General features: G+C 49.1%; 2 protein-coding genes across 4 annotated transcripts in view; one reads left to right on the forward strand and one right to left on the reverse strand.

Moving 5' to 3' along the window:
• Acy1 (aminoacylase 1) overlaps positions 1 to 3,572 on the forward strand; it is a 5,912-nt gene extending 2,340 nt beyond the window's left edge. Inside the window, exons 6-15 of the mRNA XM_008849852.3 lie at positions 591 to 667; positions 753 to 842; positions 943 to 999; positions 1,318 to 1,391; positions 1,473 to 1,522; positions 1,655 to 1,799; positions 1,883 to 1,951; positions 2,911 to 2,990; positions 3,154 to 3,214; positions 3,303 to 3,572. Of these exons, the coding sequence (XP_008848074.1) occupies positions 591 to 667; positions 753 to 842; positions 943 to 999; positions 1,318 to 1,391; positions 1,473 to 1,522; positions 1,655 to 1,799; positions 1,883 to 1,951; positions 2,911 to 2,990; positions 3,154 to 3,214; positions 3,303 to 3,467 (868 nt within the window). The 3' untranslated portion in view covers positions 3,468 to 3,572. The remainder of the gene's footprint in view (positions 1 to 590; positions 668 to 752; positions 843 to 942; positions 1,000 to 1,317; positions 1,392 to 1,472; positions 1,523 to 1,654; positions 1,800 to 1,882; positions 1,952 to 2,910; positions 2,991 to 3,153; positions 3,215 to 3,302) is intronic.
• Positions 3,573 to 6,495: 2,923 nt separating this feature from the next.
• On the reverse strand, positions 6,496 to 8,556 carry Rpl29 (ribosomal protein L29). Of its 3 annotated transcripts, none has more exons than XM_008849868.3 (4): positions 8,450 to 8,556; positions 7,982 to 8,026; positions 7,649 to 7,713; positions 6,496 to 6,984 (listed from the first exon to the last, which is right to left on the reverse strand). In XM_008849868.3, exons 2-4 carry the CDS (start codon positions 8,016 to 8,018, stop codon positions 6,607 to 6,609), a joined length of 480 nt encoding a protein of 159 aa, XP_008848090.1. In that variant the 5' UTR covers positions 8,019 to 8,026; positions 8,450 to 8,556; the 3' UTR covers positions 6,496 to 6,606. The 3 variants fall into 3 exon arrangements, with proteins under 3 accessions (XP_008848090.1, XP_029410344.1, XP_008848101.1); XM_029554484.1 differs by having other exon boundaries at positions 7,982 to 8,087; positions 8,450 to 8,474; XM_008849879.3 differs by lacking the exon at positions 8,450 to 8,556 and adding an exon at positions 8,228 to 8,375.
• Positions 8,557 to 19,157: the final 10,601 nt, after the last annotated feature.

Consider the following 19,157-nt stretch of genomic DNA (forward strand, 5'->3'; position numbering starts at 1 on the left):
GGTCTTTTTGAGACAGGGTCTCCTTGTAGCCCCAGCTGTCCTGGAACTCACTATGTAGACCAGGCTGGCCTTGAACTCACTCTGCCTCCCAAGTGCTGGGATTAAAGGTGTGCGCCACCATGCCCAGCCCTCATACTGACTTTTTTTAAAAAAATTTTTTTTAATTTTTATTTCATGTATATGAGTGTGTTTTGCCTGCCTGTGTGTAGGTGCACCATGTGCATGCAGTGCCCAAAGAGACCAAAATAGGACATCAGATCCCTTGGAACTGGAGTTATAGACATAGACGATTATTAGCCATCATGTGGGTGCTGGGAACTGAACCTGGGTCCTCCGCAAGAGCAGCCACTGCTCTTAACCACTGAGTCATCTCCCCAGCTCCCATTTTGACCTTCTTTGGCAGAAAAACTATGGGTGTGACCACTGCATGGATGGAGAAGCAGACCCAAAAAGGGGCAAGGACTGTTCTGGACTCCCTGAAATACATGGCAGGGAAGCATCCAGGCACAGGACTACACCCCATCAGCCCTGCCTGCAGGACCACCCTCAGCATCTGGTGGTTCCCTTAGCACTTCACTTCCTTCTCTCAGGTACCTGGAGGCTGTGAGGAGGTTGAAGGGTGCGGGCCACCGGTTCCCTAGAACCATCCACATGACCTTTGTGCCTGGTAGGAGTGGCTCAGGGAGGGGCATCTTTGGGAAGGAGGAGGAAGGTAAGTTGAGAGGCATCCCACATCCCTGACACTTTTACAGATGAGGAGGTCGGAGGTCACAAAGGGATGGAACTGTTTGTGAAGAGACCTGAGTTCCAGGCTCTACGAGCAGGTTTCACCCTAGATGAGGGTGAGCAGGTTGGCAAGCCTCCTAGCAGCCAGGCCAAGGGTATGGAGACTGCAAGGGGGAGCTGGGTCACTCCACCCTGTGTATCTACTTTCTCCCTCAGGCATGGCCAACCCCACTGATGCTTTCACTGTCTTTTATAGTGAGCGGAGCCCTTGGTGTAAGTATGGGTTTTTTTTCTTGGGGGGGGGGGTCATTGCGCATATGGAAGACTGAGACAGAAAGGGTTGGGGCTTGCACAGGGTCTCAGCAGTTGAAGTCTGAGACATACAGACTTTTGCCCCCCAGCCCTTTCCTTCCTAGGTTCTAAGAGCAAGCTCTAACTGTGACCAGGAACCTGCTCTGTGCCATGGGCTCAGAGCAGAACAAGGTCTGACCGAAGGAGCTTGGGATGTGGAAAAGACTGGGCCTACTGTAGGAGTGATTGCACTTCTAGCTCTCTCTTGCTGAAGACACTATTCCTCTCACTGTTCCCCAGGGGTACGGGTTACCAGCACTGGGAAGCCAGGCCATGGTTCACGTTTCATTGAGGACACAGCAGTCGAGAAGCTGGTGTGTGGTCTGTGGGAAATCTGGGCATTTAGGGGACTCTGTCCCAGAGCCATTTTCACATGTCACCTCCTGTTCTCTTAGCACAAGGTTATGAGCTCCATCCTGGCATTTCGGGAGAAGGAAAAGCAGAGGTGAAGCAGCCTGGAAAGGGGGTAGTGTGTGGGGGTGGCTGTGGAAGGCTGTGCAAGACAGGAAGGAGACTGAACTACCTTCTTTTATCTGCTCCTCCCTCCCCTCCCATCCTCCCCAACCCACCTCTGCAGGCTGCAGGCAAACCCTCACCTGAAGGAGGGGGCTGTGACTTCTGTGAATCTGACTAAGCTAGAAGGTGGTGTGGCCTATAATGTGGTACCTGCTGCTATGAGTGCCAGCTTTGACATTCGAGTGGCGCCAGATGTAGACCTGAAGGTGCCACTTCCACCTGAGTTTGAGGGAGAGCACCTGGGTTCTCTATTCTGCCCTGGGAACTCAGTTCACCTCTCTTCCTTCAGGCCTTCGAGGAGCAGCTGCAAAGCTGGTGCCGGGAAGCTGGGGAGGGGGTCACCTTTGAGTTTGCTCAGGTATTGACTTGGGACTTATGATGCTGCAGGAGCATTGGGGTTATGGGAGACTGGGCTTGGCAAGAGTGACAGCATAGGAGTGTGTGCCTGGTTCACCTGGGCATTTCCTTAGCTATTAGAGGTATTTCATTTACCCAGTGCAGTGAGCAGTAGATATAGAGAACTTTGTGAGTGCTAGGGAATAAGGTAGGGGTAAAATTGGGCTCAGGTCTCACCTTGTACTCCCTACAGCATGAAGAGGTGAGATATAAATGTTTACATACTTTGATATGAGGGTTGAGAATGTAGCTGTTTGCCTAGCATGCATGAAGCCCCAGGTTTGATCACCAGCACCACATAAAGTACGCATGGTGGCATATACCTGTAATCCCAGCATTCAGAGATGGAGACAGGAGGATCAGGAGTTCAAGGCTAGCCTGTGCTACATAGTGAACTGAAAAGCAGCAAGGGCTACATGAAGCCCCATCTCAAAAAACAAAAACAAATTACTGTGATATGAATATGCACACATGTGGTCTAGGAAAGTGGGCCTTGCTTTTTGGTTTTTGTTTTTGTTTCTTTGTTTTTTGAAACAAGATCACCCTATAGCCCCAGCTGGCCTGGAATTCCAGGCTCGTCTCAATTTCACAGAGATCCTCTTGCCTCTGCCTCCCAAGTGTTGGTATTAAAGGCTTGAGCTTTTAATGGGCCTTGTAATCTGAGAGCATATATTCCACCAGACTGAGGCTTAGGGCATCTGAGGAATGAGCACTTGGGCTAGGATCTAAAGGATGGACAGGAGGGAAGTAGATGAGGGAGAGAAAGGTCCCAGATCTAGAGCATCTAAGGGACTGGAAGAAAACCTGAGGCCACACTGGCCACCTGGAAGCCTGGTAGTTCAGTGGGTGCACAGCCCATTCTATAAGAGAGCATAATTTCGCAGCCCTCGTCCTAATCCTGTCATCCCTTCTGTTCCCCAGAAATGGACAGAGCCCCGAATGACATGCACCGATGATTCAGACCCCTGGTGGGCAGCCTTCAGTGGGGTCTGCAAGGACATGTGAGCGCTGACCAGCTCTCCTCCTGTAACCCAGATCCCTGCTCCTCTCCTCCCAGTTGTCCCTCACTCTCTTCCTTCTCTCCTCCCCTACCTCTCTCCCACCTCCTTATTTCCCCCAGTTTGTTGCCCCCTACTTCCTATTCATTAGGCTCTTCCCCTGCAGGAACCTTACTCTGGAGCCAGAGATCTTCCCTGCTGCCACTGATAGCCGCTATATCCGAGCGGTGAGCTGTTCACAGGGCAGGGCAGTGTCGGGCTGTGAGCTGGTCCGGAGGCTGGCTTCGCCCTAAAAGTGCCTTTTCACCCTTGCAGGTCGGGATCCCGGCTCTGGGCTTCTCACCCATGAACCAAACACCTGTGCTGCTGCATGACCATAACGAAAGGCTGCATGAGGCTGTGTTCCTCCGTGGGATTGACATATACACCCGCCTGCTGTCCGCACTTGCCAGTGTGCCTGCCCTGCCTAGTGAAAATTGAGCCCCCACCCCCACCCCTGCAGCTTCTAGCTCAACCAGTGCCAAGGACCTCTTGCCTCTGCCCAGTAATAAAGCCAGTATGGACAGGGGCTTCTTCTGAAGTACTTTACACTGTGGACAGTCATGGAGGAGGGATTTGGGTTTCTGGGGACTTGGTGCTACCACCTCCATTTCACGGATGGGAAAACTGAACCTGGCTTTGGGTCCTTCCCTACCACCCACAGTTCTGTGCCTCTTGACATAGTACACTGTCCCATACTCCCAGCCACATCTGTGCCCAGCTAGAGGCTACTGACCTGAAAGATCAGACTACTGTTCCCATCAAAAGTGAACACTGGGAACACTGGGGAGATGGTTCAATGTAATTCAAGACTCCAGCACCTGCATAAAAATCTGGGTGTGCCGGCAACCCTAGCATTCGTAGGGTGTGGGGACAGATGAATCACTGGGGGTTCTGACAAGCCTAGTGCCAGATTCAGTTAAAGACCCTGTCTCAAAGGAATAAGGTGGAGAATGATAGAGAGGACACTCGATGTCTTCCTCTGGACTCCACATGGGCACACACATGCATATACTACACACACACACACACACAGGAACACACAAAGTGGATGCTGGGGCTTGAGAGAAAGCTTAGTAAAGTGCTTGCTGCACAAGCATAAGAACTTGTTGTTTTTTTTTTCAGACAGGGTCTCCCTGTAGCCCCAGCTGACCTGGAACTCACTGTAGACCAGGCTGGCCTTGAACTCACAAAGACTTGCCTGCCTCTGCCTCCTGAGTGCTGGGATTAAAGGCATGTGCCACCACAGCCAAACCACAAGCATGGGAACTTGAGTTTGATCCCAGAACCCATGTTGAAGTGCCCAACATGGTTGCACAAGCTTGTAATACCAGCACTGGGGAAGTGGAGATATGATCCCTAGGGTTTACTGGCTAGCCAGTTTAATTAGTTAGCCCCAGGCCACTGAGAGACTGTCTCAGAGGAGGGAGATGGGATTCCTGAGAATGATATCCAGGATTGTCTTCTGGCTTGTGGTGGTGGTGGTGGGTGGAGTGTGACAGCACAATGCACACAAAACTGACACAAAGATAAATGTCTCAAGCTACTTGGCTTCCAGGGACACTTGGGATTCTGGGACAGGTTAGGGCCCTGTTGTAAGCAGAGTAGTCAGTGGGCAAGTTGGCAAGGGGACAGCCTTTTCTGGTTTGTCTGTTTTTGTCAAAACGCCTGGTCTCTGGGTCTAGAGAAAGTCCTGGTCATTTCACTTTTCAGGCCCTAACATGTCAACCAGTGATTAGGACCAGTATGAGCTGAGCTGCAAGATGTCAGCCCTTGTAGGAACCCATTTGACATGACTGTAGCCATCTTCGATGTCACCATCACTTTGCCCACCCGGTGGTCTTGCGAGGTATTCCAAATGCTATAGGGTAGTCATAAAGACAGTTAGCCAAGCATTTTACACTGGCCAGATGCAGGGCTGCTTAACATAATAAGGGTTTTTGTATTTTGAGAAAGCCCAAGTACATCCTGGTAGGCTGCAGGCCAGCTTTGTCTAACTTAAGTCTATAAACCCTTCCTCCCATATCAGGGTGCAGGAATCCTGCCTGCCTGTCCCCAACTGAGTACATTTTATACAGTCCTACTTTGTCTACCTCTGATCTGAGCATTTTCCTTCGGCTTTGGGAGGTGTTTTCCTTTAACAGGCCTGCCCCAGGCAGTGAGGTGTAGCTATAGCTCCAAAAACTGAACATGTTTCTCTCCATCTGGCTTCCATGAGGACAGTACAGGGGAGACAAGAGCTTTTTAGTGCCCAGTTATAGACAGTCCAGATCCTGGCATTTAGTGTACAGGCTGTTCTGATAGTAATGACCCCTGCTCATGGTAAGAGCCCAGACTTTCAACTGCTTATACAATGAGGCAACCTTTTCACTAAAGTCCCACTAGACCTAGAAGCTCTGTCTGCTGCAAAGCTTGGTCTACACTAGAGCTCCCTGAAGGAACTTTTCTCAGTGCAACATGACTGGGCTCCCACGTTGCCTTCAGCCCTCCCTAGCCATGTGATCAAATTGTCACACCCAGCAAAAATAACATTTCAGAGGTACGGGGACCATGCCATAGGCCAAACCTGCTGTCCTGGCATAAGTGCATCCCTTTCTGAGTTACCAAAGTGCCTAAGATTGGACTGAAGCTAGTTTTGAAGATTAACTGTAACCAAGTAAGGCTCCACCTGCTGTCTTCTCCAGAAACACCCACTCTCCTTGCTGGCTCTAAGGATTAAGCCCTTGCCTGAAGCTGGGACAGGTGCCTCACAGCTGTAATCCTTACACTCTGGGAAGCTGAGGCAGAACTGTCAAGGTCAGGGCTGACCAGATGGATCAGCAGGTAAAGGCACTTGCCACTAAACCTGGTAACCCTAGTTGTCCTCTGACCTCCATGTGAACCCTTCTCACAAAATATAATCTTAAAAATTAATAAAAGGGAGTTGGGTGTGGTGGCAGATGGCAGAGGCAGGCAGATTTGAGTTCAAGGCTAGCCTGGTCTACATAGCAAGTTCCAGGCCAGCTGGGGCTACAAGAAGACTTGTCTCAAAAAGACCAAAAAATAAAAAAGGGCTCCTGTGTGTAATGCACCTCACTTAGAGGCACAGTAGGGTCAGGCCACCATGGCAGTAAGGCAGCGCCACCACTGTCCTCCCTTCCCAGACCCATGATTTCAAGAACCAGCACAACTCAAAGCAGTGGACCCTTGACCAAGTACACTCATGACAAGTCTGGGATGTTAGGCACAGTACAGACTCTTCAGCAGGGCCCTTCCATACCCAACAAGGGAGGACGTTTAGGCCTTCGAAGAGGGCCTAGCAATCTAGACACTCCAGCTCCCCGAAGCTCCAACCATTCTGCATTTGTCCCTCTCTTACGCTCCAGAATCCTGTTTCCTGACTCAAACCCATACCCATCTATCCAAAGCTGTAACCTTTCCCCGCACCCGAGGGGGTAGCAGTTCCAGCCTAGTCCAATGATGACACAGATTAACATCTTGCCCTCAAGTTTATTTGTAAAAACAGCACAGGACACTAGCCCTCTGTAAACAGTGGGGAGGGAGGTCACACCAGTCCATCTGTCTTCACGTTGGCAGACCTTTATTGTGGGGCCTTCACAGGGGCCTGGGTACCTTTGGGAGCCTGAGCTGCAGCCTGGGTCTTAGCTGCAGTTGGAGCCTGGGTCTTAGCTGGAGCTGCAGCCCCAGCCTTGGCCTTTGGTCGGCAGAGCCTGCGACCCTTAGCCATGTAGCCACGAATCCGCTTCCCAAGTTTGGGGTGAGCAATGAAAGCAAGCCGGCGGAGCTTGCTGTTGGGACCCTTTGGCATCTTGGGCTTAAATTCCTTGGGCTTCACAAGGGCCTTGACAGCCTCAGCACGCGCACTCATGGCTTTCGCGTTGTTGGCCTGCATCTTCTTCAGACCCTTCCTGTTGTGCTTCTTGGCAAAACGCATGTTCCTCAGGAACTTGGGGTCTACCTGAAAAATAGGAAGTGTGGCAGTATAAAATCATCCCCAAATCATTTCCTGGAGTCCTTTCGCATAAGGGTGAATGGCATTGTAAATACAGCATTGTTATCTTTAAGTATGACAGACTGTAGGGTATGAACTTCCTATGGAAGAAACTAAATGTTTTCTAAAATCCCCCCCTCCCTTTCAGAGGAATGTCAATTAAATACCAAACCTAGACCATCAGATTCACACTTTGCAAATAGCAGAGAGCAAGGTTACAAGCAAATAGACCAGGGGTAGGCTCAGCTCTCCTAGATCTCACTCAGCCTGTCTGATAACCCTAAAACCCACTGGCACAGGGAGAGAAACTGTCCCTAGCCTGGTACTGGATTGGGTTGAGTTTATAAAGTTGGTCAATATAAAACCAGACAAGACTACTCCTTGGTCCAAGGGCTCTGACCAAGAGATGGTTACTTTGTTCTTACAAGGCCAGTTATACCAAGAACTGGGAAAATCAAGGAAAGCTTTGCTATAGATCTGGTAGTACAGGGAAAGGAACAGAGGGGCTTTGGAAGACCATGTATGTAAAAGGACAGTTAACAGTACCCAGAAGCTGAACCTGGGAAAAAAATAATCTATATTGTGGACTAGTGGCTAGGGGATAATTTAAGATACAGCATATACTACTCACCCCCTTAAGAGACTCGTATCTTTGTGACCGTGGTTTCTTGATGCCATTTCTGTGCCATTTTCGAGCTGTAGGTTACCAAAAAAACTCAGACCAAAAAAGAAGTATCCTTTACCAGACCACCTAATGTCACAGCTGGGAAGGTCTTGAGTTCTGAGAAATCAGTCACCACTGAGTGCAAAGCACTTCTGGCTCCCAAACTTGTAAACTCCAAACTAGCTAAACTTACAGCTCTGGGCTCACCAAGGAAAACTGCCCCTCCTTACCCTAGGAACCAGTACCTCCAAACCAACCTTTGCTAGGTTACCGGGCAACAGCTGAGCCCAAGAGACTTACACTGGTTGTGTGTGGTGTGGTTCTTGGACTTGGCCATGTCTGCACCTGCAAGAAAGACAGATCAGGGCTGGGGCTCCCCAGGCTGGGCCACCTCTGCCGCCCTGACCTGGTGAAAAATGAGGCAAAAACCCAGAATAAGCCTGCAGTATAGGCGGTTCGAACCTACGACCCTCCAACCGACCTCGCCTCAGTCTACAGGACCCGACCCTGCCTCCCAAACGCGGGTGAGGAGGTCCTCAAACTAACCTTCCCTGCCCCAGGGTCGCTCTCCGATATCAAATCCGAGCGCCCGCCTCCACCATCCGTGTCCACAGGACCGAGCACCGCCACCCTGACCCAGCAGCCTCCACGCCCCACGGCCACGCAGCCGCCACCCCTGCCCTTGCTGAGACCCGAGGCGCACGCCCCATGACCCGCCGCCGCCCAGGAGTCATGGATGGCATCGGATGCCTCACGGCCCAAACTCACGGGATCCCGCGGCTCCAGAAGCGCCTGGGACCGGAAGAGAAAGAGGAAGGCCGCAGTGCAGCACGGGAAATAGGGTCGACGACGCCGGAAGGTACAACTGGAAAAGCTTCCCCCAGTACCCGGAAGAAAGGTTCCAAAGCCACCAGCAAGCTGGGGAAGCGGGGCTTGGAGTCTGGCTCCGCCCCTTGTGGCGCCGTGGAGTTCCTTTCCTTCTTCTTGACTGGGTCTCGTTCCGTAGTTTAGACTAGACTGAAACTTGCCATCCTCCCACCACAACCCCTCCACCTCCCTTTGAGTTTACAGGCGCAGCGGGGTCCGCTTCCGCTGGTCTAGCCTCGTCTCCTTCATGGCCTTCTGCGGTCTTCCTTCTCTTCCTCCAGTACCTGCCAGGCTCATGAGGCCTGACCTCATTTAAAGACCCTAAAGGCCAAGGAAGTCCTTGAGGGATTAAATGTTAGGCGACAAATCTGTTCTTTAAAACGCAGCTGGCCGCGGGTGGTGGCGCAGGCCTTTAGAGGCAAGCAGATGTCCGCCAGATCAAGGCCAGCCTGGTCTACCTAGAAAGTTACAGGCCAACCACGGGTACTAGTGAGACCCTGTCTCAAAACAAAACAACAAAACAAAACAGGCTTCGTTCTTCGTATAGAGTGAACTGTAGAGGGCAGAGGAGAGGAGGAAGAACTGTGAGGGTTTGTACAGAACACCACTCAAGGGTGACACATCTGTGTGAGGATGGTGAGGAGTGGACTTGGAAAGAGACTAGACAGAACTTAGGGTGCAGAAGAGGACGGAGAGATAGGAGGCAAGGATAGCCCAAGTCTAGCTCCAACGTCTGTTTGAATGATAGAGCTATTTACACAGATGAGGAAAATTGAGGAAGAGTGAGTGGGGGTTTTGTTGGGGTTTTTTGATGCATTAAATGTGAGGTGAATCTGGGTGAGGCACTTCAGCCTGTAATCATAGCTACTTGGGAGGATGAGGCAGGGGCTCTGCAAACTAGACCTTGTCTCAGAAATTTTTTTGATGAGCTTGGTTCATACCTATTATCCCATCACTGAGGCAGAAAGAGGAGAATCAGGAGCTACAGATCACTGTCAGCTATATAGCTGAAGTCATTTGGCAACATGGTACCGTGTCTCAAAAAAAAAAAAAAAGGTGAGATGGCTCAGTGGGTAATCGCACTTGCCGGTCCACCTAGGTTCAATCCCTAAATCCCATTATAGGAAGAGAGAAGGAACATCAAAAAGCCATCTGTCAGAGGATCTGTCAGACTCCAAGTACACCCCTGTCCAAAAAAGTAATAATAATAAATTTTAAAAGTTTGTCTTAATGAGTGAAATAGAGGCTAAGAAACAGCTTCAAGTACCGAAACAAAGGCATAGGTAAACGATGGTGGAGAATAAGGACTAGGGTAAAAGGATCTTTAGGCTATTTTTAAGCCTATGACCTTCATTCTTTTGCAGAATACTGGTCAAAATTCCTCTTGTGTCATCTTTTTCTCTCCAAACTACTATCTATTCTTAGTTTCCATGTGAGTCCTTGCAAGAGAAATGTTTAAACCTTTGTGTTTGGGCAGTGTTCAGTACTCTACAATGAGTGAAATAGAAAGTTGAATCCACCGCGGCTGAGAGATGGCTCAGTGGTTAAGAGCACTTGACTGCTCTTGCAGAAAACCTGGGTTTCATCCCGAGCACCCATATGGCAGCTAGGAACTGTCCTTAATACCAGTTCCAGGGGAATCCAACGTCCTCTTCTGACCTCTGTGGCATTGCAGGACACAGGTGCACTTACACACATGCAAGCAATACACTCAGACACATAAAATAAAAATAATAAAATTTTTAAAAAGTTGAAACCACCAAAAAAAAAAAAAAACCCAAAAACTTTGTCTTAAGGAATGGAAGAGTTGTGGTTAGAAACATAGCTGTAATAAACTGCATGTCTGTCTGCCTAGCATGTATGAGGCCCTAGTTTCAACCCCCTGTACTGCAAATAAAAAATTTTTAAAAGATGACATACAAGGGACTGAAGAGATGGGTCAAGAGTTAAGAGCACTAGCTGTGTTTGGTTTCTAGTACCCATATGGCAGCTAATAGTTGTCTATAATTCCAGCTCCAGGTGATCCAATACTCTCTTCTGGCCTCTATAAGCATTGCATGCACAAAGTGCACTTAACATATATACAGGCAAAAAACACTCATGCAGTGAAAATAAAAAAGCTGGGGGCTGGAAAGATGGCTCACTGGTTAAGTGTACTAGCTACTCTTGCAGAGGACCCAGGTTTGGTTCCCAGCATCCACATGGTGGCTAACAACCATCTGTAACTCCAGTTCCAGGGGATCCAAAGCCCTCTTCTGACCTTTGAGGGCATTGTACAACATGGATGCACTCACGCACATGTAGGCAATACACTCATACACATAAAACAAAAATAAAATATCTTAAAAAGTAAAAATAAGTTGGGCATGGTAGTGCATGCCTTTAATCCTAGCACTTGGTAGGAAAAAGCAGGCAGATCTCTGTGAGTTTGAGGCCAGCCTGGTCTGGCATAGCGAGTTCCAGGCCATCTGGGGCTACAGGGAGACCCTGTCTCAAAGACCAATAAATAAGCTAATTTTTAAAAAATGACATACAGCTAGGCATAGTGGCACACACCTTTAATCCCAGCACTTGGGAGGCAGAGACAGAGGGAGGTGGATCTCTGTGAGAGCAAAGCCAGCTGTGACTGCAAGGAGACCCTGTCTCAAAAAGGCAACCAAAAAAAAAAAAAAAAAAAGACATGACATCATGACATAGAAATTGAGCAATTATTGTGCCTAACAAGTCTTCTCCCTCTGCTTCTTTGCCCTACAATTCATTCTCCATGCGGCAGGGAGGCTCGAGGGCCCTTTTATTTTTATTTATATTTTATTTAGAGACTAGGTGTCATGTATCCTCGTCTATCCTCAAACTCTATGTAGCTGAGGATGATTACCTTGAACTTCTGATCTTCCTGCCACCACCTCCAGATTACTAACCATGCCTAGTGTTGAGGATCAGAATCCTGGGCTTCACACACTAGGCAAGCACTGTACTAATTAAGAGTATATCCCCAACCCCCAAAGACCTTTTTAGAAAAGATTTTTTGAATTATTTTGAATGTGTGTGTATCTGTGTGTGAGCATGTGCACGTGAATGCAGGTGCCTGAAGAAGCCAAGAGGCATCAGATTCCCTGGAGCTGGTGTTACATGTGTTGTGAGGCAGCTGGACATTGGAGCTAGGATCTAAACTCAGAGCCTCTGAAAGAAGAGCACACACCCTTAACTGCTGAACCATCTCTCCAGCCTGTGAGGGCCTTGTTAAAGACATGTACTAGATCACTGTCTCTTTTGTTTTGTTTTGTTTTGTTTTGGTCTTTTTGAGACAGGGTATCCCTGTAGCCCCAGCTGTCCTGGAACTCACTACGTAGACCAGGCTGGCCTTGAACTCACAGAGATCCGCCTGCCTCTGCCTCCCGAATGCTGGGATTAAAGGCGTGCACCACCATGCCCAGTGGTCACAGTCTTTTAAATATGTCTCCAGGTACATTCCTTTACATAAATCCTTTACCTTCTCTCTGACCCTGGCAACCTCTATTTGTCATAGACTTGTCTAGATTTACATGACCTTCCTTGTTCTGCCTCAAGGCCTTTGTACTTCTGTCTACCCGGTCAGTCCTTTGTCCTGCTCTTTGGATGGTGTGGTCTTTCCTGTGTAAAATAGGGATCCTCCACCCAACTACCCCAGTCACTCTGGGTCCTTCCATTGTAATTGCTTCCTTCATAGAACTTTCCTGGACTCTACTTACATTGTTTATTTATGCATGTGTCTCTTACCATAGTGCCATGAGTTTGAGACTAGGTTGGTCACCTTCATTTTTCCACTGCCTGATAGCAATGACGTAGAGCATTCACTAAACGAACACCTGTCAAGTGAATGTTCCTAGAACACCTGTCAAATCAATGTTCCTGGACAAGGAAAGTTCATGGAACTGCAGAAGTTAGAGAGGGAAGGAAAGGGAAGCTGTGGAGGCAGGGTGTGCAGAGGACAGCTTACTCAGGCATTCCTGAAGGGAAGGCCAACTGGCAGGCAGGAGTTCGGAGAGTGCAGAGCAAGCACTGGACTGATAAATAATCTAGGGCCAATAGATAAACAGCTAAGGCCAGACGGTAAGGTCTCTGCAAGAGCAAAGTCCATGTGCAGTGTAGATGGAGATCTTGGGAGCAGAGGAAGGACTGCAGGATGTGGGATAACAAGATGCCTGGCAGCAACCAACTCAAGTCCTCAGTTTAAGTGTGGGAGTGAGACAGACAGACATGTGTATGATAATTTAGCAACTCAGGACCCTGCTTGGCTTGAGATATATACACACCCCTTTCCCAACAACGTAACAACCTTGGACCCCTACCTGCATCCAACTAAAGGCATACTCCTCTCTAAACAAAGCAACTGGCCACTGTCCTTTGAGCCTCTCAGCAACTTAGTAACTTCCCTTTGGTGGTCAAACACATCTTGGAACATATCCTAGAACTGGAGGTAATAGACCGATTCAGCCTAGGCTAGTTTAAGGTGCATGTATAATTAGGTAAACTGCGTCCTCTGAGTGAACTTTTAGGGAAAACTTTTAGTAAGCATCTTATATCTATGCATGACTGGGTATGCATATGATTAAAGTCACATGCATCACGGGAAAGAACATGCACAGTAAACGAAAGTTTGTATAACCCAAGCCTATCAATCAAAACAAAAGACCAGCCATACCCTGCCCCTAGCAACCAACTTCTCCTCCTGGGCCCACAAAAGGAGTCCCAGATAGTAACCAGGAGCTCTCAAGCAAATCTTGCCCAGGTTCCCCTTATAGTGTACTACTCACTCTGTTCTTTTGCTCTCCTTCCGAATACAATGCTTTGCTGTTTTTCTATTTGTGTGTGCATCTTCAGCGCTTTGAACAACATACCAAGAACTTAGAAACAGCCAGTCCAGACAGAAACCATCAGTAACAGGAGAGGTGAGGCCAGAGGTTGGAACAGAGATGAAAAGGTAACTGCTTTTTTTTTCGGGGTGGGGTCTTTTTGAGACAGGGTCTTCCTTTAGCCCCAGCTGGCCTGGAACTTGCTATGCAGACCAGGCTGGCCTTGAACTCACAGAGATCCGCCTGCTTCTGCCTCCTGAGTGAGGGGACTAAAGGATTGTGCCCGGCTTATGATGGCTTCTTAATTTTATTTATATTGAGCTGGGCCATGCCTTTAGTTCCAGCACTCAGGAGGCAGAGGCAGGCAGATCTCTGTGAGTTCAAGGCCAGCCTGGTCTGCATAGCAAGTTCCAGGCCAGCTGGGGCTAAAGGAAGACCCTGTCTCAAAAAAGATAAAAAAATAACAATAATTTAAAATTTTTTTGGTCTTTTTGAGACAGGGTCTCCCTGTAGCCCCAGATGGCCTGAAACTCGCTATGTAGACCACGCTGGCCTTGAACTCACAGAGATCCACCTGCCTCTGCCTCCCAAGTGCTGGGATTAAAGGCGTGCACCACCACACCTGGCTTAAATTATTTTTATTTAATGTGTATGAGTGTATTGCCTGCATGTAAGGTAGGTGTACCTGTGTTGTTCAATGCCTGTGGACGTCAGAAGAGGGCGTGGGATTCCTCTGGAACTAGAGTTATGGACAGTTGTTAGCCCCCATGTGGGTGCTGGGAATCAAACCCAGGTCTTCTGTAAGAGCAGCCAGTGCTCTTAACCACGGAGCCACCTCTCCAGTCCCACAACTGTGATGGCTTTAGAGGAACCTGGCTGGGGCTGGGTTAGCAGGTAAAAGTGCACAAGCTGGATGAACTGAGTTCAATCCCTAGATCCCACAGTGAAAGGAGAGAACTGATGAACTCCACATGTGTACCATAGTATGTGTATGCCCACACTCATACACACACATCATGCACACAATAAATAAAATCAAATAGGAACTAGGCAGCCATGCTGTGTGCCCTTCCAGGTAAGCAGTTGCTCCAGTGATCCTTAAAAAGTAAGCAGTGGCACCTGCTAGGGACCTGGTTCTCTTATGACAGTTGCAGAATGAATAGTATGAGAAACACAGTCTGATGGGGGAGATTCGAAGATGGTGGATGACCATGCAATACCACCAGACCTGTGATAGGACCAGACCTAGAGTGAAATTCCAATGACCAGCCTAGGAGGAAGATAGAGAGAATGAGGGTCTTTCTTTGGCTGTAACCTGATGAAACCTGTCTGGGGGACCCATGACCAATGACCTGAAGACACCAGCCAGCCATGCTTTTTCATTTTTTAAATTAAGAAAGCGTGTGTGTGTGTGTGTGTGTGTGTGTGTGTGTGCACGTATGCGCGTACCCAGAGGCCAGAAAGGCAGTTAGAGTCCCTATAGTTGGAGATACATTACAAGCAGTTGTGAGCCATAGTTGGATCCTCTGCCAGAGGACTATGTGCTCTTAACTGCTTTAAAAGTGTGGTGAGTGATAAGACCAGCCATGTGCACAGGAATAGTTTTATTTCTAGAAACAGTTTCATCTCTTTTTCCACTCCTCCTTCTTCATAAATGAAATCTTATTAGGAACCCTCTGTAATGCAATTTGTTGCATCTTGTCAGAATTCGTAGACATCTTTCCACACTTACAAAATTCCTTTGTAATCTCATTTTATTTTACACATTTAAAAACATTATTTGGGGGGCTGGAGAGTTGGCTCAGTGGTTAAGAGCACTGACTGCTTTTGCAGAGGACCCAGGTTCAATACCCAGCACCCACATGGTGGCGACAGACCATTCTTAACTCCAGTTCCAGGGAAATCCGATACCCTCTTCTGACCTCCACAGCATTGCAGGTGCACTCACATACATCCAGGCACTACACTCATACACATAAAATAAAAAATAATAAATAAAATATTTTTTTTAAAAAAACATTATCCAGGCCAGGCATGGTGGCGCACACCTTTAATCCCAGCACTCAGGAGGCAGAGGCAGGCAGATCTCTGAGATTGAGACCAGGCTGGTCTACATAGTGAGTTCCAGGCCAGCTGGGGCTACAGAGAGACCCTATCTGAAAAAAATATTCTGGGGACTGGAGGTGAAGGATCACCCGTAGAGCAGTGACCTCAAATATCAATCAATCAATCAATCAATCAATCAATCAATTATTCTGAAAACAGGGTGAATAAACAATACAAGATGCCAAAGAAAAGGGTACAAAGAAAAAAACAGCTTAACATTTCCTCTAAGGTTTTCTATGGTCAACCCTCCACACTCTTTGAGTGAATGGCTGTTGCCTTGACACTAGTCCACATGGAGGCCTAGACCCTCTTGCCTTCCTTTGAGATGTGGCCTGTAGCAGAGCCTGGATCAGCCAGTCTCATCTTGGAAACAAGATGGAGAGGGTCTGAGCAATCCGCATGCCATCTGTTCAAGCCATACAGCCTTCCAAGCTTTTCAGATCCACATCTCAGTTCACATGGGGTCCAGCGGGGCCTGCTCAGCAAACAACATGGGTGGAGACACCTGGGGCTACTTTAGTGGCATCTTTCACAGCACTGGGTGTATGTGGGGACCTGAAAAATGTTTAAAGGATTAAATGTATACATTTCACAAATTCAGATAGATGAGAGGATCAGAGGCAAGAGACACTCTGGCCTGGAAGGATTTCACAGAGCTAAGGAATCGGCTGAGTTCTGGGAGTTCTATGCAGCCTGGTCTACCTAGTGAGTTCCAGGACAGGTGGGACTACAGGGAGACCCTGTCTCTAAGAGACCAAAAGGAAAAAAAAAAAAAAAAAAAGGAGAAAGAAAACACAATTCTTAAGCATACTTCCTGCCCAAGAGTCTGGATTTCAAAACTCTTCAGAGAAGGAAAGGTGCTATAGCATCTTCCACCAGGCTATGGCTTAGGATCTATCCATTCCAGCAGAAGTTAGAAGTGCAGCCTAACCCATTGCTGAGTCACCACGGACCCCTTCAGCCTCAGGCCACTGATTTTTCCCTCTGGGGACAGAACTGACCAACCCAGCTCAGGAATGATGCTGTACGCCAAGACTGTGTGTGAGACTTTCCACAAGGGGGCAGTATAGGACTACAGCTGGGAGTCCCCCAAACAGGCCACAAGCATTCTGCTCTCTCCCTTGGGAAGATTGTCCTAGGCTGCACTGGGCCACTTCTTACTCCTTCCCCACTTAGCAAACCCACAGATACAGCCCCTGGGTTCTAGACTGGTTCTCTCCGTTAGGTCAGGTCAACCCTGGACTTCAAACTCCTAGGGTGGTAGAAAGGTATCTTCCTCCAGAGAAGAAAAGGGGAATCTCTGAGCACACTGGGCACAGCCCCTCCTGGTTCACGTCCAGGTTTCCCAAAGCCCTGCCTCCTAGGGGTGAAAGGAACAAACTTCAACATGAGATACACAGGTTTAAATCCTGACTTCCACTGGCCAGAGAATGATTCCTCTCACTGAACCTCCATTTCTTCATCTATCACAGAGGACAGAAGGGCAGCACCCAACACTGAATGAACTTGGCTGTGTGTCCTGGAGGCTTAGGGTCTGCGTTGAGGCAACACAGCAGCCTGGGATGATGGTGGTGCTCTGTGCATCACAGGTGGGGAGACAGGGTCTTTCTAGAGGTCCACAGCCATGGGGATATCCACTGTGGTCCAGGTACACACCTGGATCCAGGTGGGCACGGGATGGTTTGTCCCCTGTGAATTCGAGTGGGACTACTTATGTCAATGACATCCAGGTGACACAGAAGACCTGGGCTTCTCTAGCCAACAGATACCTGGAGTGGGGGTAGGGCTCTTCCACTTGGGCCTAAGAAGGAGTTATGTGTGTCCCTGGGAGCAGGACAGGCTCTTGAGAGCTCAGATCAGGACTGTGTCGCTGGCCTGGGGAGGCAGGGGCTGGCAGGTGAGAACCAAGCAGTTCAGCAGCACAGAACAGGGTTGGCAGGAAGGTGGGAGGGAAGGAATGGGTGTAGGTAGGTGATGCACAGAGCAGAAAGGAACCACCAAGTGGCTCCCCACTCCTACCCTGCCGCAAAAGGAGGCTAAGGCGACTCCTTAACAAAGGGCAGCAACAGGAAAAATGAAGAGAGGGCTTCCAGGACACCCCTCTCCTTTCCCTCCCCAGCAGCCTCCACTGGCCCCAGCAATGCCGTTGTCTTGGCAACCACAGCCCCCTTCCAGCTCCCCTTTCTCTTGTAACCCCTTCCTGCCTGGGTGCCCCTTTGCCTACCTCCTCACCTCCCAGTTCAGACTAAATAAATGCCTGGGGTCGGGGAGGGAAGGCTCTGCTCACCAAGCAGCCCTGGGTTAAAGCTCTGGCTGCCTCCCTGAACAGTCCCTCCCTGGAGATCTTATGGAGGGCTCTTGAAGGGGGAGAGGGGGCAGGATGACATGACCTTTCAAAGAATTCCTCTGAATGAACAAGGGGACTATCATCCCCCAAAGATTTCAAGCTCTAACTCAGAGTCCCCTCCCTCTCAGGAGTCTGAGGCTGTAACCTGGGAGCACCCTCTTGCAGAGATTCAGGAACCAGCACTAGGGCAGGGACTTGAAGACCAACAAATTTATGGGTGAGGAAACTGAGGCAGGAGTTAAAAGGAACTAGCCCATGGCAGGAGGGGCATATGCAGGAACGTTAGAGCTGAGGGATGAACAATAATAAGGGTCACAAGAGAGCTACAGCTTGGGGGTGACAACTTCTAGTGCGCTCTCCAAGAGAAAAGCTCTTGCCCTGCCTCCCACCAGTTCCTGGACCCTGAGAGGTGCCTGCCTCTGCCATCAGCCCAGTGCATTATGGTCTGAGTAAGGGAGAATGAAGCCTGGCTCTGGCTACAGAGATCACTTGATACAGGTGGAAATGATGGCAGTCTGGGGGGAAGGTACCTAAAAGTCTCAAGGACCCCTTGACACAAGGGATGTGGCAATGGGCACCAGGGATCTGACCTAAGCAGAGTCCTTTCCTAGCTGGATGACACTGGGCAAGTCACTCAACCACTCCTCACTCTTTTCCAATCTCTTCCACACAAGCTGGAGAGTTTCTTGTGACACAAAATGTGACCCGTGGCTCCACCAGGCAGATCATCAGCTGTCCCTTCAAGGCTCAAGCCTCAAACTTCTTGTGTCTGTTGGGGCAGGTTCACTGCGGCCACCATCTGCAGAGGCTGGGGACCAGATGGTAGCTACGGGCAGAGAGGAGAGGCTGACCAGAGAGGACTCTGTCCAAGTCAAGTCAGAGGGTCTCACAAAGCCAGTGATGAGGAGGAGAGGCCTGGGAGTCCTCTTGTGAGGAGGTAGGCCCTGTGAGGCCAGGAAGAGGTGAGGAGGATACAGCAGGCTGTGGAAGGTAGAGACCAATGTGTGCTCCTCACAGTTCTTCCAGCTGTTTCTGGTTTCCTTGAGCTGTCACTGCACTTGTGAAACTAGAAACCTGGTGGGGGGAGGGGGGGTCACCACTGCTGATCTCAGCCCTAACCCAGGGTCATGCAGGGAAAGGTGTCTTCCCCGTGAGACAGGAGTTGGGGAGCTATGTGTGCTTATTGCTGGTTCTTGCTACAGTCTCACTGTGGCCTCTCTTTGTAATTGTACGTTGCAGATGAGGAAACTGAGGCTCAGAAGGGTAAAGTGGCTTGTGCCTGGTCACTGAACTTTCTCTCCCTCTGTTAAACTACTCTTGGGAG

The sequence above is a fragment of the Nannospalax galili genome, unplaced genomic scaffold (assembly GCF_000622305.1).
Source record: "Nannospalax galili isolate Female #2095 unplaced genomic scaffold, S.galili_v1.0 scaffold851, whole genome shotgun sequence".
NCBI classification, from domain to species: domain Eukaryota; kingdom Metazoa; phylum Chordata; class Mammalia; order Rodentia; family Spalacidae; genus Nannospalax; species Nannospalax galili.

Bases quoted from the DNA above. Each gene is read 5' to 3' on its own strand.
- Rpl29 (XM_008849868.3), bottom strand. From the start codon at position 8,018: ATGGCCAAGTCCAAGAACCACACCACACACAACCAGT. The intron at 7,714-7,981 runs GTAAGTCTCTTG...GGTAACCTACAG, and splicing joins CCACACCACACACAACCAGT to CTCGAAAATGGCACAGAAAT. The intron at 6,985-7,648 runs GTGAGTAGTATA...CCTATTTTTCAG, and splicing joins GATACGAGTCTCTTAAGGGG to GTAGACCCCAAGTTCCTGAG.